General features: G+C 41.5%; 1 protein-coding gene across 1 annotated transcript in view; it reads left to right on the forward strand.

Moving 5' to 3' along the window:
- The window catches only part of vcp (valosin containing protein), a 55,804-nt gene extending 34,290 nt beyond the window's left edge, over nt 1–21,514 (forward strand). Inside the window, exons 8-17 of the mRNA XM_085973084.1 lie at nt 22–155; nt 6,890–7,025; nt 7,115–7,227; nt 14,091–14,255; nt 14,366–14,488; nt 15,205–15,417; nt 16,980–17,292; nt 18,751–18,902; nt 19,042–19,196; nt 20,984–21,514. Coding sequence (XP_085829210.1) covers nt 22–155; nt 6,890–7,025; nt 7,115–7,227; nt 14,091–14,255; nt 14,366–14,488; nt 15,205–15,417; nt 16,980–17,292; nt 18,751–18,902; nt 19,042–19,196; nt 20,984–21,089 — 1,610 coding nt within the window. The 3' untranslated portion in view covers nt 21,090–21,514. The remainder of the gene's footprint in view (nt 1–21; nt 156–6,889; nt 7,026–7,114; nt 7,228–14,090; nt 14,256–14,365; nt 14,489–15,204; nt 15,418–16,979; nt 17,293–18,750; nt 18,903–19,041; nt 19,197–20,983) is intronic.
- Nucleotides 21,515–23,916: the final 2,402 nt, after the last annotated feature.

Here is a 23,916-nt window from a genome sequence, read left to right on the forward strand (position 1 = left end):
CACTGAATTGTTTCCTTATAGGACCTGAAATTATGAGCAAACTTGCAGGAGAATCTGAGAGCAATCTGAGAAAAGCATTTGAAGAGGCTGAGAAAAATGCTCCTGCTATAATTTTTATTGATGAACTGGATGCCATTGCTCCAAAGAGGGAGAAGGTATGTTCTAAATGTAATTTAGATGTTAGTATAATTAATTGTTATTTATGTCCCCAAACTTTAATCTCCAAGCTGTTCATTTTTAAATTTTGAGTAGCAGCTACATCTATGTGCAGTTTCTCATTGGCTTCAATATTAGTGTCATCTGTAAATTTGAAACAATTCCTTCCATATCCTCATTCTTCTATTTTAAATTTCCTGTTGAAGAAACCTTTTATGTAGTATTTTAGTGTCCTTATTTGACTAATTTAGCTGCTATTAACCATCTGGAACCTTGTCAGATGGCTTTTGCAAATTTATAAGTATATAGCATTTATTACATTTCCCTTGTCCGGTATGGTACACTTGTCTTTAATCTCGAGCAAATTTGTTAAACATGTCTCTAATAAAAATTCCATTGGAGGCATTTTATGTTTTCTGCTCTTGACAGCCTGGCCAAAAAAAGGTTGGGTATTAAGTTCTGTAACTGAACACTGCATAGCAGAATACATAGGAATGCACAGAACCTGGAAAGATCCCACAAATGACAGTAAAATAAATGACGAGATAATCTCTCGATGCTGGTTGAGGGATAAATGTTGGCCAGGATATTAGGAGAACTCCCCTGCTCTTTGACTAGTGCCATGGGATCTTTTACGTCCACCTGAGGGAGTAGATGGGACCTCAGTTAACATGTCACCTGAAAGACAGCACCTCAGACAGTGAATCACTCCCTTAATACTGCACCAGAGTGTCAGCGTAGAATATGTGCTCAAGTCTTTGGAGTGGGATTTGCACGCAACCTTCTGACTCTGAGGTGAGAGTGCTACCACTGAGCCAAGGCTGACACCTTATGATAGAATTGAACGTTTTTAACTCTTTCTTTGTTGGGGAAAGAGCCCTTTAGCAATTTGTTTAATGTACATTTATAATTCCATCACTGAAACAGCTGTTGACTGGTATTGGATAGAATGGCATCAACATCTCTCAAGCTACTGGCGGTAGCGCTGCAGCTGTTGAGTAGGTTGCTGTTGGTAGAGAGTTATACTCTTTCTGTAGCTGCCCCTCTTTAATAGTCTCCCACAGACTGTGTCGTATAGTTGAGGTGGTCGCTGAAACTGGAGAGTTAGGAATGTTGTGACCTTCAGTGATGTCCCACTGCCTGCATTGTTTACCTCTGTCACCACTGGTTTCCTTTGCTGGCGTTGTGGAACGCCAATGGTTGGGGCAAAAAATTCGTTGTATGAGTTTGGCAAGCAGTTGCTTTAAGTGAAGGAGAAGGGAGGATGTGTGCAGGTGTTGAGTGGAGAAGATTTCTGGAGAGTGGGGCTCAGGCCTGTTGACATTGGGGATAACACTGAGGCAGCGAAGATGGCAGTGGAGAGCATAGGCAAGCTGGAATGGACCATCTGAGACACTGAAGAGAATGCATGGTAGGTGGGATGGTCAGATGCCACAGGAGGTGGGCAAGCGAAGGCTGAATTTGACAGGATGGTTAGAGGCTATAACAGGCAGGCATAAGGGGTAGAAAATCTGAGGTAATGGAGCAAGGTCAAGAGGTCCAGAACAAGATTGAGACTCAAAGTGCAGCAGATCAATAGAAGAAGCTGGAGTTAGTGGAAAGAGGGCTAATAATAAATAGATAAAGTTAAGAAGAAATTTAAAGGAATGTACAATTTTGGGGGTGTGCTTGCCTGCATAAAATGAAAAAGGAAATAACACTGGAGTTCCAGTTTTAAAAATCATTCCACAGTGCCATCATTGGCTGGAGGAGTAAATAGAAGGTGTTAAACGTACTAGAAGCCGGAATTACCTCCAGAAATTACTAAATGTTACAAAAGAGTTACTAAATCATGACAACAGGAAATGGATGTGACTAGGAGGAAAACGTGAATTTTAATATTTTAGTAAATGAACTGGCAACCCTAAATCATTCTGTTCATTTTTTTGCCTACCCTCTTCCCCCTTCCCATCACTGTGCCTTTTAGGCAAATATCCCACATTCTATTATATCCTAGAGTCAGAGTTATACAGCACAGAAAGAGGCCCTTTGGCCCATCGTGTCCGCACCGGCCATCAAGCCCTGTCTATTCTAATCCCATTTTCCAGCACTTGGTCCGTAGCTTGTATGCTATGGTGTTTCAAGTGTTCATCTAAATGCTTCTTGAATGTTGAGGTTTCCTGCCTCTACCACCCTTTCAGGCAGTGAGTTCCAGATTCCAACCACCCTCTGGGTGAAAAAGTTTTTCCTCAAATCCCCTCTAAACCTCCTGCCCCTTACCTTGAAACTATGTCCCCTGGTTATTGATCCTTCTACTAAGGGGAAAAGTTCCTTTCTATCTTCCCTATCTATGCCCCTCATAATTTTGTACACCTCAATCAGGTCCCCCCTCAGCCTTCTCTGCTCTGAGGAAAACAACCCCAGCCTGTCCAGTCTCTCTTCATAGCTGAAGCGCTCCAGGCCAGGTAACATCCTGGTGAATCTCCTCTGCACCCTCTGTAATGCAATCACATCTCTCCTGTAGTGTGGCGACCAGAACTGCACACAGTATTCCAGCTGTGGCCTAACTAGCGTTTTGTACAGCTCCATCATAACCTCCCTGCTCTTATATTCTATGCCTCGGCTAATGAAGGCAAATATCCCATATGCCTTTTTAACCACCTTATCTACCTGTCCTGCTGCCTTCAGGGATCTATGTACATGCACACCAAGGTCCCTCTGATCCTCTGCCCTACTTAGGGTCCTGCCATTCATTGTGTATTCCCTTACCTTATTAGTCCTCCCAAAATGCATCACCTCACACTTTTCAGGGTTAAATTCCATTTGCCACTGTTCTGCCCATCTAACCATCCCGTCTATCGTCCTGTAGCCTGAGGCTTCCCTCCTCGCTATTTACCACTCCACCAATTTTTGTGTCATCTGTGAACTTACTGATCATACCTCCTACATTCATATCTAAATCATTAATGTAGTCTACAAACAGTAAAGGACCCAGCACCGATCCCTGCGGTACACCACTGGACACAGGCTTCCAGTCACAAAAACAACCTTCAACCATCACCCTCTGCCTCCTGCCACTAAGCCAATTTTGGATCCAATGTGCCAAATTGCCCTGGATCCCATGGGCTCTTACCACCTTGACCAGTCTCCCATGCGGGACTTTGTCGAAAGCCTTACTGAAGTCCATGTAGACTACATCAACTGCACTACCCTCATCCACACACCTAGTCACCCCCTCAAAAAATTCAATCAAATTGGTTAGACATGATCTCCCCCTGACAAAGCCATGCTGACTATCCTTGATTAATCCTTGCCTCTCCAAGTGGAGACTAATTCTGTCCCTTAGAATTTTTCCAATAATTTCCCTACCACTGATGTTAGGCTCACTGGCCTGTAATTCCCTGGTTTATTCCTACTATTCTTCTTGAATAATAGTGCTACGTTAGCTGTTCTCTAGTCCTCTGGCTCCTCCCCTGTGGCCAGAGAGGTTCTGAAAATTTGTGTCAGAGCCCCTGCAATCTCCTCCCTTGCCTCACACAGCAGCCTGGGATACACCTCGTCTGGGCCTGGGGATTTATCCACTTTTAAGCCCACTAAAAGCGCTAGTACCTTCTCCCCCTCAATACTAATTTGTTCAAGTATATCACAATCCCCCTGCCTGATTTCTATGCCTACATCACCCTTCTCCATAGTGAACACAGATGCAAAATATTCAGTTACAACCTCGCCTACATCTTCCGGCTCTACACACAGATTGCCACTTTGGGCCCTACTCTTTCCCTGATTATCCTCTTGCCCTTAATATACTTATAAAACACCTTGGGATTTTCCTTTATTTTGCCCGCCAGTGTTTTTTCATGCCCCCTCTTCGCTCTCCTAATTTCTTTTTTAAATACCCCCCTGCACTTTCTATACTCCTCCAGGGCTTCCACTGTCTTTAGTCCTTTGTATCTGCCAAAAGCCTCCCTTTTTTTCCTAATCCATTCTTGTATATCCCTTGACATCCAGGTTTCCCTGGGCTTGTTTGTCCCACCCTTGACCTTTACGGGAACATGTTGGCGTTGTACTCTCTCTCTTTCCTTTCTGAAAGACTCCCACTGCTCTGATGTGGATTTTCCTACAAGTTGCTGATCCCAGTCTACTTTGGCCAGATCCTGTCTTATATCATATTAAAATTGGCCTTCCCCCAATTTAGAACCTTTATTTCCGGTCCATCTTTGTCCTTTTCCATGATTACCTTAAATCTCACTGAATTATGGTCACTGCCACCAAAATGCTCTCCTACTGACACTTCTACCACTTGCCCGGCTACATTCCGTAGAATTAGGTCCAGTACCGCCCCCTCTCTTGTAGGACTTTCTACATGCTGGCTCAAAAAGCTCTCCTGGATGCACTTTAAGAATTCCGCACCCTCTAAGCCTTTCACACTCTGACTATTCCAGTTAATATTGGGGAAGTTGAAATCCCTGACTAGTACCCTATTATGTCTACACTTCTGAGATTTGCCTACATACTTGTTCCTCTATCTCCACCTGACTGTTTGGGGGCCAATAGTACACTCCCAGCAAAGTGCTTGCCCCCTTTTTGTTTTTAAGTTCTATCCATATGGCCTCATTAGAGGAACCTGCTAAGATGATATCCCTCCTTACAGCAGTAATTGACTCCTTGATTAATATTGCGACACCCCCTCTTTTATACCCCCCTCTGTCTCGCCTGAAGATTCTATACCCCGGAATATTGAGCTGCCAGTCCTGCCCCTCCTTCAACCATGTTTTTGTGATAGCAACAATATCATACTCCCATGTGTTCATCAACACCTTCAATTCATCTGCCTTACTCGCAAGACTCCTTGCATTAAAATAAATGCCATCCATCCTTGTCATACTCCCTTGTGCCGTTACATATTTGCTCTGCCTTCCAGGCTGACTTGTTTTTTCCTCTATATTTGGTGCTGCATCACCCCCTACTATAGCTCCACTCCGTATCCCATCCTTCTGCCAAGTTAGTTTAAACACCCCCCCCCCCCCCACAACAGTACTAGCAAACCTCCCCGCAAGGATGTTGGTCCCGTTCCAGTTCATCTGCAACATGTCCGACTTGTACAGATCCCACCTTCCCCAGAAGCAGACCCAGTGATCTGGAAAAACTAAAGCCCTCTTTCACCAACTCTTTAGCAACGCATTCATCTGCTCTATCCTCCTATTCCTATACTCACTAGCACGTGGCACCGGGAGTAATCCAGAGATTACAACCTTTTGAGGTCCTGCTTTTTAATCTGCTACCTAGCTCCCTAAATTGTTGCTGCAGGACCTCATCCCTCTTTCTACCCATGTCGTTGGTACCAATGTGAACCACGACCTCTGACTGTTCACCCTCCCCCTTCAGAGTGCCCTGCAGCCGTTCAGTGACATTCTTGACCCAGGCAACACCATCCTGGAGTCACATCTGCGGCCACAGAAAGGTCTATCTGTTCCCCTTACAATAGAATCCCCTATCACCATTGCTGTCCCATTCTCTTTCCTCACCTCCTGTGCAGCTGAGCCATTCGTCGTGCCATGGACTTGGCTCTTGCTGCATTCCCCTGAGAAACCATCTTCCCCATCAGTATCCAAAACGGAAAATCTGTTGGAGAGGGAGATGGACCCAGGGGACTCCTGCATTACCACCTTAGTTATTTTACTCTGTCTGGCGGTCACCCATTTCCTTTCTGCCTGTGCACTCTTTACCTGCGGTGTGACTACCTCGTTAAACGTGCTATCCACGAAGATCTCTGCTTCGCGGATGCTCCACAGTGACTCCAGCCGCAGCTCCGAAACGCGGATTTCGAGTAGCTGCAGTTGGAGACACTTCCTGCACATGTGTTCGCCCTGGACACACAGTGTACTGCCTCACAATCTGTTAATCTCAGAGCTGGCTCCTCCATAAGCTTCATCTGATTCAAAATACCTTAGCCCACATTAAATCTGACACAAACAACCCCCTGTCCTCTCCAAGCTCCATTTCTCTCCTTGGCATAGGTTGCAGGTATCAAAATGATGATTGTCCTTGTATGCACATCTCTTCAGAACCTTGGTGACCTTCTGCCTTGCATCCCAGTGTGCACCCTCCACTCTCAATACTGGATTTCTTCGACTGCTCTACCATTGGTGGTTGGTCATTGAGCCACTACACTTCTGCCCTCTGGAACTCTCCACCCAGCTCCCTCTGCCTACTTTCAAAAACCTCCTCCGAACCCTCCATTTCAACTATCCATGCCTTCAGTTCCCCATCCTGGCTATTCCATTCCTCCCTTTTCCCCGTGCTGTGTGCGCACCATATCCTTTGCTTATTGTAATGTGCTTTAAGATGTCAGAGTCCGTTTGCAGTTTGCTACTTTCACTACACATCCTCGTTTAATATCCTCTGCAAACTTGGATAAATTCCTCTATCTTCCCAATCCAAGTTATAGGTAAAAGCTGGGACTCCAACATCGATCCTTGAAGACACAACCTGTCACTGCCTACCAATTTGAGAATGACCCTTTTAATCTAACATGCTGTTTCCTACCTTCCAATCAGTTTCTTATCCATGCTGGAAAGCTATCTCTCAATTACATTGCTTCAGTTTTAGTTAGGCTATTTATGCTATGTCACCAAACTTTGTATTTGATGAGCTTTTTTAAGTTGCCTTTCCACTGTGTACTGCATAGATTGCTTCCAAACTGATGTTGGATAAGTTAATTGCCCCTTTTTCTCTTAACTATTTAACTTTGTAGACTCACGGTGAAGTGGAACGTCGTATTGTGTCACAGCTGCTCACTTTGATGGATGGTTTGAAGCAGCGAGCTCATGTGATTGTTATGGCAGCTACAAATCGACCAAACAGCATTGATCCTGCTCTTAGACGATTTGGTAGGTTGAAACTTGTGTTTGTCTGTGTGAGAGGGACACATGGTCTGTGCATATATGCATAGTAATTGGCTTAATCATTTAACTTGCAGGTCGGTTTGATAGAGAGGTGGATATTGGTATTCCTGATGCCACCGGTCGACTGGAAATCCTACAAATTCACACAAAGAACATGAAATTGGCAGATGATGTAGACCTTGAGCAGGTTTGTAAATACCTGCAACAGGAGATGTCACTGTCCAGCACTAAGAAATACTGTAATTACTAGAACTGTTCAGTCTGCTAAAACTGTAGAACAATGAGATGTACTGATTCACCAGACTCTTTCCTGGGATTGGGGGGGGAGATTGTCCTAATAAGGAGAGATTGAGTAGACTAGGCCTATATTCTCTAGAGTTTGGAAGAAAGAGATGATCTCATTGAAACATAAAAAATTCTTAGAGCTCGACAAGGTAGATGCAGGGAGGATGTTTCCCCTGGCTGGGGAGTCTAGAACCATGGGTCATGGTTTCAGAATAAGGGATTGGCCATTTAGGACTGAGATGAGGAGAATTTGGAATTCTCTACCCCAGAGGGCTGTGGAGGCTGTCATTGAGTATATTCAAGTCAGAGATTGATAGATTTTTGGATATTAAGAGAATCAAGGGATATGTGGATAGTGCAGGAAAGTGGAGTTGAGGTAGAAGATCAGCCATGATCTTATTGAATGGCACAGCAATTTCGAAGGGCCGAATGGCCTACTCCTGCTCCTATTTCTTATGTTCTTACTGAAATAATTTAATATTTGGATTCTGTTTCTGCAGCCTGAACACAATTTTGTTGAATTGCTGCTCTCTGTTCATTCCTTCTCCTGCTCCCTCTTCCTCCCCCAACAAGTCTAACTTTACAAGTGCAATAATAGCACAAATGTGGTTTGTTGCATTTAGTTCTACATTTCCAATGATTTTAAAATATTTTTTGTCTTAAAAAAAAAATAGTCCTGGTAAGTGTGTATTTTACAGGGCATAGTTAAAGATTTCCAGAGAGAAATAAGATCTGTAATATTTTGTTTAGTAGTAGACATTGAGCATTAACTTGGCTGCCAGAGTTCATTTCATGAGAAGCTGTGGTGCACTAGAAATTTTTGCCTGAAGTGGACTTTCTCTTTTATATTTAATGTACCATTTCAGGACTGAGATGAGAAGAAATTTCTTCAGAGGGTGGTGAATCTTTGGAATTCTCTACCCTAGAGGGCTGTGGAGGCTCAGTCATTGGGTATATTCAAAACAGAAGTCAATAGATTTCTGACTAGTAAGGGCATCAAGGGATATGGCGATAGGGCCGGTGAATGGAGTTGAGGCAGAAGATCAGCCATGATCTCATTGAATGGCAGAGCAGGCTCTAAGGACTGAATGGCCTACTCCTGCTCCTATTTCTTATGTAATGTTATGTTCTTATTTGGGTAGGAGCTTGGCTGAACACTCCAGGACAAACTTAAAGGTGCTGTTTTTTTTTCTTAGCTGAGCCATTACCTTTCCTGCTGAATTTAATTTTGAGTCCTATTTGGTCTTGCCACTTGATGCCTATATATGTATTTTAATATAGTTGAATTGCATGAAATGAAAGTAGCGAGGGTGACTTGCAAAAGTGAATTTACACAGTATTGATTTCATAGAATCATAGAAAGTTACAGCATGGAAGGAGGCCATTTCGGCCCATCGTGTCCGCGCCAGCCAACAAAGAGCTATCCAGCCTAATCCCACTTCCCAGCTCTTGGTCTGTAGCCCTGCAGGTTAGAGCATCCGAAGTGCACATCCAAGTACCTTTTTTAAATGTGGTTAGGGTTCCTGCCTCTACCATCCTTTCAGGCAGTGAGTTCCAGACCCCCACAATCCTCTGGGTGAAGAAATTTCCCCTCACATCCCCTCTAAACCTTTCACCAATTACTTTAAATCTGTGCCCCCTGGTTTTTGACCCCTCTGCTAAAGGAACTAGGTCCTTTATATTCACTCTATGCCCCTCATAATTTAATGCACCTCAATAAGGTCGCACCTCAGCCTCCTCTGTTCCAAGGAAAACAGACCCAGCCTATCCAATCTTTCCTCATAGCTAAGATTCTCTACTCCCGGCAACACCCTTGTAAATCTCCTCTGTACCCTCTCTAGCGCAATCACATCTGTCCTATAATGTGGTGACCAGAACTGCACACAGTACTCTGAGGCCTAACTAGTGTTTTATACAGTTGAAGCATACCCCCCCCCCGCTCTTGTATTCTGTGCCATGGCTAATAAAGGCAAGCATTCCATATGCCTTCTTCACCACCTTGTCTACTTGGCCTGCTACCTTCAGGGATCTGTGGACATGCACTCCAAGGTCCCTTTGTTCCTCTACACTACTCAGTGTCCTACCATTTAATGTGTATTCCTTGTTAGCCCTCCCCAAATGCATTACCTCACTTCTCCGGATTGAATTCCATTTGCCACTGTTCTGCCCACCTGACCAATTTATTGATATCTTCCTGCAGTCTACAGCTTCCTCCTTCAGTATCAACCACACAGCCGATTTTCGTATCATCTGCAAACTTCTTAATCATACCTCCTATATTCAGGTCAAGATCGTTGAGATATACCACAAAAAGCAAGGGACCCTAGTACTGAGCCCTGTGGAACCCCACTGGAAACAGCCTTCCAGTCACAAAAACACCCATCGACCATTACTCTCTGCTTCTTGTCTCTGTGCCAGTTTTGAATCCAACTTGACACTTCCCCTGGATCCCATGGGCTTTTAACTTCGTGACCAGTCTGCCATGTGGAACCTTATCAAAAGCCTTGCTGAAGTCCATATGCACTACATCAAGCACACTACTCTCATCTACCCTCCTTGTTACCTCCTCAAAAAATGCAATCAAGTTTGTCAGACATGACCTTCCCTTAACAAATCCTTGATTAATCCGTGTCTTTCTAAATGAAGATTTATCCCGTCCTTCAGAATTCTTTCCAATAATTTTCCCACCACCGAGTTAGGTTGACTGGCCTGTAATTACTCGGTCTATCCTTTTCTCCCCTTTTTAAACAAGGGTACCACATTAGCAGTCCTCCGCCACTGCACCTGAAGCCAGAGAGGATTGAAAAATGATGGTCAGGGCCTCTGCTATTTCCTCTTTTTCTTCGCTTAACAGTCTGGGATACATTTCATCCGGGCCTGGGGATTTATCCACTTTTAAAGCTGCTAAACCCCTTAATATTTCCTCTCATTATGTTTATTTAATCTAATATTTCACTCTCCTCCCCCCCCCCCCCCCCCCCCCAATAGCAATGTCTGCTTCACCCCTCCTTTGTGAAAACAGACGCAAAGTATTCATTAAGAACCCTACTGACGTCTCCCGCCTCCACACACAGATTACCCTCATGATCTCTAATAGACGCTACCCTTTCTGTAGTTATCCTCTTACTCTTAATATATTTATAAAACATCTTTGGGTTTTCCTTGATTTTACTTGCCAAGAATTTTTCATGCTCTCTTTGCTTTCCTAATATCCTTTTTAATTGCACCCCTGCACTTTCTGTACTCCTCTAAAGATCCTGGAGTATTTAGCCCTCGATATCTGTCATACGCCTCCCTTTTTTCCTCCTTCCTACCCTGCATGTCTCTAGACATCCAGGGGGCTCTAGATTTGTTAGTCCCACCTTTTTTCTTTAAGGGCACATGTTTGGTCTGAACCCTCCAGATCTCCTCCTCGAATGCCTCCCACTGCTCTGACACTGATTTATCTTCAAGTAGTTGTTTCCAGTCCAATATGGCTAAATCCCCTCTGAACTTAGCAAAATTTGCTTTTCCCCAATTTAGAATTTTTATTCCTGGTCTATCCTTGTCCTTTTCCATAACTACCTTAAATCTAACAGAATTATGGTCACTAGCACCAAAATGCTCCCCCACTGATACTCCTTCTACATGCCCAGCTTCATTCCCTAAAACTAAGTCCAGAACCGCCCCCTCCCTTGTTGGGCTTGCTACATACTGGCTAAAAAAGTTCTCCTGGATGCATTTTAGGAATTCCGCACCTTCTATACCCTTCACACTAATTTTATCCCAGTTACTATTGGGGTAGTTGAAATCCCCTACTATTACTGCCATATAGATTTTGCACTTCTCAGAAATTTGTCTACATATTTGTTCTATCTCCCTCTCATTGTTTGGGGGTCTGTAGTACACTCCCAGCAGTGTGATCGCCCCTTTTTGTTTTTGTTTTTCAATTCAACCCATATGGCCTCGTTTGATGATCCCTCCAACATATCATCCCTCCTCACAGCTGTAATAGTTTCTTTAATCAATACCGCGAACTCCCCTCCCTTTTTACCTCCCTCTCTATCCCGTCTGAAAATCCTGTAACCAGGAATATTGAGCTGCCATACCAGCCCCTCTTTCAGCCACGTCTCTGTAGTAGCTATAATAACATAGTCCCAAGTATCATCTGTCTTGTTCGCTTTACTCCTTGCATTGAAGTATATACCATTTAGTACAGGCAAACCTCCTTGTTGACTACTATCTAGCCCTTGATTCCTCTGTCCTTCCAATTTACTTTCTACGTTTTTGTTTTCCACTTCCCGCACATGTGGTCGTCCAGACCACAGGTGGTGTCCAGGACTTCCCACATGGCACAGGATGTGCATTCCATGGGTGTGAGCTGCCCTGCCATACCTCTAATTAACTAAACTAGCTGGAATAAACTTAAAAACTTTAAGAAAGCTAAGTAAAAACACTTAGCAGATACTCACCAATCAGTTCCCTCCCCTTGTGCCGACGTCACTTTTGACTTCTGACATCACTCTTTGAAAATTCTGCCAGTGCTGAGTTGGTGCTGCTGCCTCGCCGCTCCTCCCAGGTCCGCTCTGCCGCTGCTACTGCTGCTGCAAATGCCACATGTACTCAGGCAAGACTACAATAAGGAACTCAATAAACTTGTCATTTTGTGTACGCAATTTAAAATATATATATATTTGCTGAATGGCTGACCAGCATAGCTGACTATTGAGCTGATGACCTCTCAAAGTCATCAAAGGTGGTTTGTAATGAAGAGTGAATGTATAATGTTTGAAGCTACACTTAAAGAATATGAAATGTCTCTAGAAAATATTGGGGATTAATGATGTACTTGAGTTGATCTCCTGTGGCACACAGTCGACAATTTTTTTTAATGTCTGATATGATCTTGTTGTCTATCAATTATTTTTTCCATGTTGGCCTTGTATGGTAAGGATATTCACAGACACATCTGATATTTATAAGAAAAGTACTGAGCTAAGACAAAGTAATAGTCAAGTTTGATTCATCGACAAGTGCAGAGAAAGAATTATTTCATCAATTTTTGGCAAAAGGATCAAGTAGGACTACAATTGACTTTTATTGTCATCAGTGGGGGAGGGGGGGAAATGGTCAGAGGAGCAGGGTGGGCTGCAGAGTTGTGAGCAGAGCAGAACCCATCAACAAGCGACAATCCAGGAAGAGCGTGGCAGGTGTCTAGTTGAGACACGCAATGCTGGCGGAGTGGAAAAATTTGGCAGATGAGTGAGGCCCAACAGCAGAAAAATAGTCTCGGAAAATGGGAGCAGGTTCACTTGGAGGAGAAAAGTGGGGAGGGAAAAGTCAGAGTCTGGAGGTGGGGTGGGGGCAGGGGAAAAGGGAGGAGGGAAGAATTCCTGTGAAATTGAGAAGCATGTTAAAATTAAAAAATGTAAAATTGAGCAACTTGCCTGATTTAGAAAAGTGTTTATAAAAATCAAAATGGTGGACAAAGTTGAGAGCATTTTGAAGTGAAACACTGCACAATGCCGCTCAAATGACCAGAGATTGTATCTACATTGTCACAGGCAGACGCTTACCTATAGTATGGCAAAATATTGTGGCAACAGGAAGTAGATGGAGAGCAAGAGTCTGCATATAAAAGATTTTTTAATAGTTAATTTCCCATAGTGTTGCTCACAGGGAGTCAATACCAAGTGTAGTCTTCAGGAGAAACTCGGTTAGAGGATGGTGGATAATTTGACCGGATGCATAGCACTGTTCTCGCTCGTGGCTGCGCAGTGGTCTGGAGATCCCGCGCAGGCCGCTCACTGGCCTTTCAATCAAAATAACAGCTTGTGCAAAAATTTGAATGGGCCCGCAGCCACTTGGAGACCGCGCACGGAAAAAAAATTACGGGGAACATTGGTGCGCAGGTGTAGTTCAGTCCTCATTTTAAAGTCACACGTTCTGTCTTTTTTGTATATTCCAATTATAAATTCATGTGTCTCCATTTATAATGGCAACTGCCGATATAAAATAGTAATGCTGTAATTACACACTTCCACCACTGGAATGGCAGTGCCATTTCTCCTGGACTTGTTTGGGACAGTGAAGCCTACGACATTGCATGCCTGCTTACAGATGTAGTATTGTGCTTGAATTCTGAGGATAACTGGCTTGCAGAATGACCCCATTATTTTGCAGTATATAGGGTTGCCCAGGTAACACCATATTTTACAGCAAAGGAAGTGGCTGATTGTCCCTGTCTCCGCTATCAGGAAGAGTTATCCACTTAGTCCTATTTTCTTGTTCTTTCTTGGTGCCCTCTTTTTAAAACAAATAAATAAATAAAAAATCTGAAACTTAACCACTTCCCTTTTTTAAAAACTATTATGGGTTCTGCTTCCACCATTTCTGGTGGTGCATTTCATGTCCCAACAGCCTTTTGCATAAAAAAATTCTCCTAGCCTCTCCCTTTGTTCTTATGGTGATCTTAAATTTATACCCTCTTCACCAGTAGTTGCAGTTTCTCCTGGTTTTACTTCATCAAAACCTCTCAATTTTGAACACCTCTATTAGATTTCCTCTTAACTACCTTAGTTCTCATGAAAGTAACCCCAGTTTTTCTATTCTCTCATAATTAAAATCTCTCATCTCTGTTATGCGATACCTATTTTGTACTTCTGTATGATGTAGTGTAGTTAGTTTTGTTCAGTCAAATATATTGAATATGGTGGCCAGTTATTGAAATGAAAGTTAAGGTTCATGGTTTTTGGTTAGTTCGTAAACATTTTTTCCTTACTTTAGGTTGCTAATGAAACTCATGGTCATGTTGGTGCTGATTTGGCTGCCTTGTGCTCTGAAGCTGCTCTTCAGGCTATTAGGAAAAAGATGGATGTTATTGATCTGGAAGACGAAACCATTGATGCTGAAGTTATGAATTCACTTGCAGTTACCATGGATGACTTCAGGGTAGGACTGTTTCTTTTAATAAAGATATCAAACTTTTTGATGTCATGTTTGTGTTTTGAGCTAACTTGGAATATTTATGCAATAGAAATTGATGCATTGTTTGTTTGCAGTGGGCTTTGAGCCAGAGCAATCCTTCAGCACTGCGTGAGACTGTGGTTGAGGTGCCTCAGGTAACGTGGGAAGACATTGGTGGACTGGAGGATGTGAAGAGGGAGCTTCAGGAACTTGTACAAGTAAGCTACTGAGTTTTTAGATTCCAAAATTGTGTGGTAAATTTATTGGTCTGAAATAGAGGTTGAAAAATTTGTTTCAGTTGAAGAATTGGCATAAAATTTCATTATGTAACTCTCAAATCAAATGGTACCAATTAAATTATTTATATACCTATAAAGCTGGGACTGCTTTGCTTTAACATTAGTGATACCAGTGGATTTTTTCGTACTTCCCTTTTTTCCCCCATCTCTCTTGAAGATGCACAGTCTTGTTGGAATATGGTTTCACAGGGTCCGACATCCTTCTGGTACCTCGCCCAAGTGGCTTTCCTAGTCTTAAGCCTAGACGGTAAATGTATTTGGGCTATTTGATTGTTATTCACATATGTGCATCTTCCAGCAGGCGTCATTGGACAGAAAGCGGGAGCGGGAATCCAGGTAATTCCCCTTCCCTCACCCAGGAGCACTGAGTCCAATTGTAGTAGGCCAGCAGAGATTTGTTAATTTAGCACAGACCGGGAAATGAACCTGGCAATGTCCAATCTTTGTGGTTTACAGCTATGCCAGATAGTATCTTTACCACATAGGTTATTATTAATAATTGATAAATTGGAGTTTTAATTGGACTCGTGCATTAAACAATGTCTGAGGGAACACTGTTATTTTCATGTTTTACCTGAATTGGGGTACTTTGTGAAAAATAATGTGAAGTATACAGATTTATTTGTTTTAAACAGTATCCTGTGGAGCATCCAGACAAATTCCTGAAGTTTGGCATGACCCCTTCAAAGGGTGTACTGTTTTATGGACCACCTGGTTGTGGTAAAACTTTGCTGGCAAAAGCCATTGCAAATGAATGCCAGGCCAACTTTATCTCGATCAAGGGACCAGAGCTGCTTACCATGTGGTTTGGAGAATCTGAGGCAAATGTCCGAGAAATCTTTGATAAGGTACGTAGTATTATTAAAAATAATTGTGACTTAATTTTTATATGGCAGTTCTTAGTTCTTATTTTGAGGAGCACAAAAAGGGGTGACTAAAATGTTTGAATTTAAGTAGTATCTTGACATTGTTCTTCAGGGTTTCAGCATTATGTACCCAGAGTGTTTTTTTTACTTTTAAATTAATTCACGATTAGCTTTCTTTAAGGAATGTTTGCTGAGCAGTTGCCAACAGACATTTCCACTGAAGTGTCCAATAAGAAAAATGGAGTGGATCATACATTATTTTTGGATGATGTTTAGGGCTTAATATAGTAATGCTGCTTGAATAGAAATAGCTTTAAAGTAACGCTACTAAAATGCATAGAAATTCTAAATGTAGATTGTTGAAAACTTCTTTGTCATTTGTCTTTATCCTCGGAGTCACTGGCTTTTCTAGCATGGCTATCTGGAATACCCGCACTGTCCCTTGATATTGCTTATTTTAAATAAACCAATCGGTTTCCCCAGTGTCAGCAACAGAAAGGCAACTGCACAAGTTCCCCCTCAAACTGAAGAGGCACCACCACTATAATTAAACATAAAATCTAATTAGCAGAAGTGGCAAGTGGCCTCAGTATCACTGGAGTGACTTAAAACTATATTGGACACCACTACTTCGCGCAGCACTCCACCCCAGTGGTGCAGGGAAGGGCCCCTACCAGATGGCAAGGTAGAACAGCAGGGCGTGTCCGGGTGGAAGTCTAGGACGAGGAAGTCAAGAGTGCGCGGAAGCAGCCCGTACAGGAAATCCCTCTGCAGAGTGCAACGGCACAAGAGAATTTCCAAGAGACAACTCCAGTTGTGATGCAAAGGTTCCCGAGGGAGTTCTCCAGACCTTGCACCGATGAGAAATACCACCCAAAAAAGGGGTACGATCGGACGGGAAAGCTCTACATACTTGAACCTCCTGACTCGAGGCTAAGTGTGACTTTGATCTTGCTATTTTAATTATTTTGTCTTTTTATTTTTTTAATTTTCAGTGTCTTCTGCTTTGAGTGATCCGCATTCCATTCTGCAGCTGTAGAGATATTTCTCTCAAAGTTTAGTTGCTGGCTGAAAACCTATTGCAAAGGCTGGTTTTCCAGCAAGTTGGGGACTGAGCATGAAGATTTGTGCTCATGAAATAAGCCTGACAAAATGCCCAATTGCCTAAGCACACAGTCCCCAGAGCCAGAACAGTAAGGATAGATATTTGCAGTAATATAGATGACGCTGATAAAGCATATCCACTACTGAAATGTTCAAGTCCCTTAGTCACAAAAATATTTATCTAAGGCATAACTCAGTTAAAGCATACTTTGTAGGACACATAATGGGGTAAGTGTTTCACTTTGAAAATACATCCTTTACAATAACTTCTTGTATAATATATTGCTTAAAGAACTTTAACCTTTGTGTAAATAACTGCTTGTTTTAAACTTCAGTGCCTCTATTTAGCAATCAGTGTATCGCCATACCCGAATGTTCTCTGACTAATCCTTGTTTAAGTGAGCATATAACACTAAATGGAACGCCATGTAACTTTTCAGGCCCGTCAAGCTGCCCCTTGTGTGCTGTTCTTTGATGAACTTGATTCCATTGCTAAGGCTCGAGGTGGCAACGTCGGTGATGGTGGTGGTGCTGCAGATCGTGTTATCAACCAGATCTTGACCGAAATGGATGGTATGTCCACCAAAAAGAATGTCTTTATCATTGGCGCTACCAACCGTCCTGATATTATTGACCCTGCAATTTTGCGTCCTGGACGCCTCGACCAACTGATTTACATTCCACTGCCTGATGAAAAATCTCGTGGTGCTATTCTGAAAGCTAACTTGAGGAAGTCTCCTATTGCTAAGGCAAGTATGATTTAGTCACCTCTTAATTTAAAAAAATTTTTTGATGTTATTTAACAACAAACATTAGAAGGGTCACATTGGACTATTAACAGTTAAGTTTCAAGAACTTTTTTTTACTTGGAATAATGCAGCATTGAGAAGCCGTTATTACGAAGGCTAGTAACTTGTTACAGTGTAACATCCTTTGAAAATTCTTCTGATTTTTATAACCTGTGGTCAGAAGCATTTTACCTTGAAGTCGCATGATTTTGTACATAAATTGCATAAACACAGTTAAACAAGCCATTCGGCCCAACCAGTCCATGCCGGCGTTTATGCTCCATTCGAGCATCCTTCCTCAACTAACTCTATCAGCATAACCCTCTATTCCCTTCTCCCTCATATGCGTATCTAGCCTCCCCTTAAATGCATCTATACCTCTCTCGCTCTCCATATGGGTATAACCTCGCATTTTTGGGATCATCCGTTCCAGTGCCTCTATATCCTTTTTTTTAATGGCGACCAGAACTGTTCACAGTACTCCCAAGTGTGGTCTAACCAAGGTTCGATACAAGTTTAGCATAACTTCTTTTCAATTCTAACCCTCTAGAAATAAACACCAGTGCTTGGTTTGCTTTTTTTTTTTATGGCCTTATTAACCTGCGTCGCTACTTTTAGTGATTGTGTATTTGTACTCCCATATCCCTTTGCTCTTCTACCCCATTTAGTTTCTTATTTTCCAAGTAATATGTGACCACCTTATTTTTCTTAGCAAAATGTAATACCTCACACTTATCTCTGTTGATTTTCATGAACCAGGCTTTCAGGAAACCTGTTTTTTTTTACCGCAACCGCGGTGTGATTTTTGACATTTTGCCATAACGAATCAGCAGCCCTACTTACTGTGAATGGAAAAAGAAAATACTGTGGGTGCTGGAAATCTGAAATAAAAACAAAATGCTGGGGATACTCAGCAGGTCAGGTAGCATCTATGAAGAGAGAAACAGAGTTAACGTTTCAAATGTTAATTCTGTTTCTCTCTTCACAGATGCTGCCTGACCTGCTGAGTATCTCCAGCATTTTCTGTTTTTATTATTGTGAATGGAGTTCAACATGTAATAGTTTTATCTGCTTTAGGGCTATGCTTATTACGCAGGTGGTTTCTTTAAATTCAATTGGAGTAGATGTGATGACGTTAACCTGATGCTAATGTCTTCTTTGGAAGAGGATTGCTAGTATTTCATTACCCTGAAATGTATTTTTAAGCTTTTAGCTTATTAACTGGGTAACTTGCATGTGTTAACTGAAAACTTCAACCTGAACTGGGGTTACATTAGAAGATACTTGCTAACCTAAGAAGTTGTTCTTTACATGATAGTCTAATTTCTGTATTCGATTGCCAAACAATACATTTAGCCTCATATATTTATTGTAATTGTGTTCATACTTTAATGTCTCATGTATTTGATTTCTTTGTAGGAAGTTGACTTGGAGTATTTGGCTAAGACCACCAATGGGTTTTCTGGAGCTGATCTAACCGAAATCTGTCAGCGAGCTTGTAAGCTTGCAATCAGAGAATCTATTGAAAGTGAAATCAGGCGAGAACGCGAAAGACAGGGCAACCCTTCAGCCATGGTAAGTGCATAATTGACAACCATTTTTAGACTGCCAATGAAAGTGTCTGCTCTGGTTTATTCTAAACCAGTTATTGACTTCTGTTTTTGCCAACTAATTTAAATAATGCTCACTAATACTTAAGTGGCTCTAAATGCAGGAGGTTGAAGAAGACGATCCAGTTCCTGAAATACGCAAGGACCATTTTGAGGAAGCTATGCGCTATGCACGCCGATCTGTCAGTGACAATGATATTCGAAAATATGAAATGTTTGCACAAACACTGCAGCAGAGTCGTGGATTTGGCAGCTTCAGGCAAGTTTTTTTTTGTATCTTTCATTGTCATTTGTCTGATGGATTTACTATTCTAGATTGACCAAACATTTTAGAAGTTTAGCCTTGGGCGCCCATGCTAGAAATTTCCATGGTGTATATTAATAGCTTTTTTGAGAATTGTAAATAATGTAGTTATAATCATGAGAAAAAAAATCTTGCATCTTTATTTGCTTTTGTTGAACAAGTAAATTTAACTTTCCTAATGCTTTTTTTTAAACTTTGTTATAAAATTTCATGTTTCTTCCTTGCATTCAATGTCTGCAGCCCAGTTATGCCCTGTTTTGACCAAAGTTGTTTACAGTGTTTTTAAGGATGTCTTCACACTGTAACTGCAGCATCAGTGTGAAGTGGTTTCTGCTGCAGTTGTAGTGAAAATGTAGTCTGAGTCCAGATTGGGGCCTGATATATTGCAGTGAGAAATAGTCTCACTCTGCTTCACTTTGGAGTCTGTTCGGACCTTGACACCCAATTTGCAAGTTTAGTGTTGGTGTGAACCTGAAACAACTTCTCTCAAATACTAAAATTGTAGTGTGAATGCACCAAAGTGAATTATTTTCTATTAGTTCCTGTAGAAAAGTGTCAAATTGGGTTCACTCTCCTTTGCTAATCAGTTTGATTTGTTTTGCTATTGATTTAATATTCTACATGATGCATCTTTAATTCAGTTTGTTTTTGCATGTTATGGAGCGAAGGAATGATAACCTAGTGGTTATAATACTGGACTAGCAACTGAGATGATGAGTCCAAATCCCACCCTGACAAGAAAAAAGTAACCATGAAATCTTGCTGGATTGTCATAACCCACTGGTTCCTCCAGGGAAGGGAACCTGCTAATCCTACATGGTCTGGCCTACATGTGACTCTAATCCACACTACATGGTTGACTTTTAATTCCCTCGGGTCTCCTAAGGCTGAGCAATAAACACAGCCTTACCAGTATAGTCCACATCTCAGTAACAAATTAAAAAAAGCAAGATTTTATGTAAAACTCTTGTTAATGTTTTTGCTATTAAACAGAACATCAACATGTCATAATTATAGTTACTATTAAAGTTTTGGGAAGACCACATGTCTAAATCAAGTAACCCAAGCTACTAAATCGACACAGCTTGGGTAACTGTACACACGTTGAGCTATAGAAACCAAGAATATCTCTGGTTCTGTAATCTAGTCAAACTGACCTCGTGTGGTGGTGGAGGTAGCTCAATTGGCGTCCTCTTCAAACTAGGAAGCAAAAAAAAAATTTGGCCAATCCTGACCACTTGGACTCCAAACAGGACTGAGCTCCACTGCGCTGCCTCTGGTTGATTTACACACCAACTATTCACTATCCAAGTTCCCACATGAAAAATGGACACTTGCCTGAAAGGACACTCAGTGCCATACCGCCGAGTCATCACCTTCAGAAGATGAGTAAGGGAGAAAGTTGATGTTTGGTGGATGGAGAAATAATCACCTGAGCAAGAATTAGCATAACCTCAAGCATTCTCAGTTTATCAATATACTAAATTGTGCTAACCATGTGTAGTGTTCAGTTTAAACTTAAAAACATTTGTTTGGGGTAAAGTAAAAGCACGTCTGGCTAGTTTCCTCACCCTGATTATATCAAATAGATGTGGATAAAACCTAGGTGTTGCTTAATTTTCAGTACTTCTGAATACCTTCGTACTCTAATTGAAGTTCTGTGATTTCAGGGACATAAGTTGTTCAGAAATTGCATATTGTAAAATGGATTTTAAGGTTAACATTACCTCTACTACTTGTAGATTCCCATCTAGCAGCCAAGCTGGAGCAGGACCAAGCCAAGGAACTGGAGGTGGAAGTGGTGGAAACATGTTCAGTGAAGACAATGATGATGATCTGTATGGTTAAACATACATTGTGGACCAAATTTGACCAGGCCAAGTTGTACAATTTCCATTTCTTGGACTGTTGCTTTTTTTTCTCCCCTTCAGTCCAGTCAGAGAAGCGTGTGCAGCTTGTCAGTAATCTGGTACAGGGGTTTCTTCTAATGAAGCTATTCTTGATGTTGGATGTGAAGTTAACTGTTAAATCACTGCAGAGTGATCTATGACTACCTTCTGGGAAACTTCTGTTCTAATTGATAAAGCAGATTCAGCAGCTTTTGCAGTGGGTATAACTGTAGCCTGAAAAAATACAAAATGCTTATGGAAATTCATTTTTTTATTTCAGTAGGTGACAAGATAAATGTACACGTTTGAGCGAGCGGAGACTTGAAATGTTAAGGAACTTAATATGAACCAATAATAAAATCTGAATTGTTGCACCTCCAATAATGAATTGTGTGTTGCCTGAATTTTAAGCTGCAGTTTCAGATTAAGCTACCTAATTGGTTAATGAAAAACATTTTATGTGGTCTGTTTGCAGCTTTTGACCTGTTGCAGAGTAAAAAATTATTTTCAATGTGTGTTGCATTATGCTTACTGTTGACCTCTGAAGGTGCAATAATCGTCTGCAATGGTTTTTAAACCAGAAAAGAATTGAATGTGATTTCAAGCAGTGGTAAAAATACTTTCACTTTAGTCAATTTATTGCATATTTAACATTCTAAGCAGAATTGTCAAAAAGGTTAGCCTTGCCAACTTTTTTTTAAAGGCACTGGGTGTTAATAGTTTAAATCAGTTCTAGAGTTCTAACTACAGTGCACTAAAGATTTGAGAGAATATTGAGTAGCAATTTTAAAGATGAGTAACACATAATGGGCACCATCATTACTGACTTGAATGTTTGTGAACAGTCATTTTTTTAAACCATTGCATAGTTCTTGATTGTTTGGCAATATTTCATTAAACTTTACAAATTCTGATTACATAAGTATCACTTTATACCTGGCACCTACTTTATACAGTAGTCGGGTAAGCTCCATTGTAACAATTACCACAACTTGAATTGGGAGTCTTGTTTCCTTTCAAAAACATTAGTGAAAACTGTTCAATGGATTTATTACAAGTAAGCAAAAAATATCAATCTGGATTCCATTTGCACTCCAGTTTTCCCTGAGGATAGTTTGGTCTGCACCAAAGTTGAACCTTTTAGCTGGTTTTATTAACCTTAAAACTTCTCGAATGCTCTCAGCCTCTGGAGTTCCTCCCTACACAAGCCCTAACTTGTTCAAAACTCTGCTATCCACATCCTGTCCTACTCATCCATCATCACTATCTTTGCTGTCCTCCTTTGGCTCCCCATCTCTCAACGCACCAAATTTAAAATCCTTATCCTTGCTTGCGTTCCTTGATGGTTTATATACGTAGACAGGGTTTCTGTTTCTGCCGCACGTCTGGCGAAGTTATGGCAGCAGAGACTGAGCAGCTCCAAATAAATTCCTGGCCTTTGTGTTTTCAGGAAATGTAACTATAATTCACATGATCGACAGTCCATCTACCAATTTAAGCATCCGCTCCACATCCGCTGTGACTGCAGTGTGTACTATCCACAGGATGCACTGCAGCAACTTGCCACGGCTTCTTTGGCAGCACCTCCCAAACCTGCAACCACCACCTAGAAGGACAAGGACAAGGACAGCAGGAGCATGGGAACACAGTCACTTCCAAGTCACACATCAATCCTGATTTGGACATATGTAGCCGTTGCTTCGTCATCACTGGGTCACAGTCCCTACCTAACTGCATCGCCTCGAGAATTGCAGCGGTTCAAGGTAGTCCAGCACCACCACAGTCAACTGGAGATGGCAATAAAGGCTGGCTGTGCGAGTGATGCCCATAATCCCGAGAATGAATTATTAAAAAATTCTGAGAGTTAAGAATTATCCTGGTATGTTAAGGACTGCTCTTGAAGTAATGGTTTTGAAAATTAATACCCAAAGGGAAGGATTTTGATTTGCTATCTTAGCAGCTTTGGCAGCATAATAACTTGGGAAGGTCCATTTAAAAACTGCATATCGATAAGAATATTTGCGTGTGGCATTGTTTTAAATTTGATTGGAGAATACTTTCATTTAGGAACTTGCTGAACTCTTGGAAAACACTTATGCAGTTGGTTCTATTTTCAGAACCAGTAAACATGTTTTGTTATCAGAAATTCAAAGCAAATTTGTATTGATAAATTCAGATATGAAAGTTTTATTATGTTCACCGCTTCATTTTGGGAAAATCCAGTGATTTACAGTATTGGGTTCTGCATCAAGAGGGTCCATGTGTCCCAGATGGGATCAGTTTCTTCATTGTTTTTCCTCTTCTGAAGCCAGTAACTTGTACTGCAGTAAAATGTCATGGATGGCCATCACACTTCTTGCAAGTGGCAATTCTTCATCCACCTGGACATTGAGTGTTTTCAAATTATCCAATTGTGGCAACCATCATGGCTAAATCAGATTCTTATATTTTCAAGCAAGAAGAATTGGTTGTGCTTGAAACTTCAACTTTTAAGTTTTGTAAGAGAAAGATAAATAGAAATTATGACCTGATTAAATGATTTAAGATGGTTGTACCACTCAATGTAAGTACAGGAAACTTTCTGGTATCCGGCACGGACGGGGCCGACGTGGTGCCGGTCGGTCCATCAACAATTCCGGATAACCGAACGCTATAGTAAAAGATACGGAGCTCGGAGCTCTGTATAAAGCAACAAACCCTGAACAGCTTCAAAACAATCGCACAAGTTGCAAGCGTCTCTGTAGCTTAGCAACAGCTTCAGCTACACCCTTGCACAGCAACAAATG

Source organism: Somniosus microcephalus, chromosome 2 (assembly GCF_052327205.1).
Source record: "Somniosus microcephalus isolate GS21.2 chromosome 2, FLI_Smic_1.0, whole genome shotgun sequence".
NCBI classification, from domain to species: Eukaryota; Metazoa; Chordata; class Chondrichthyes; order Squaliformes; family Somniosidae; genus Somniosus; species Somniosus microcephalus.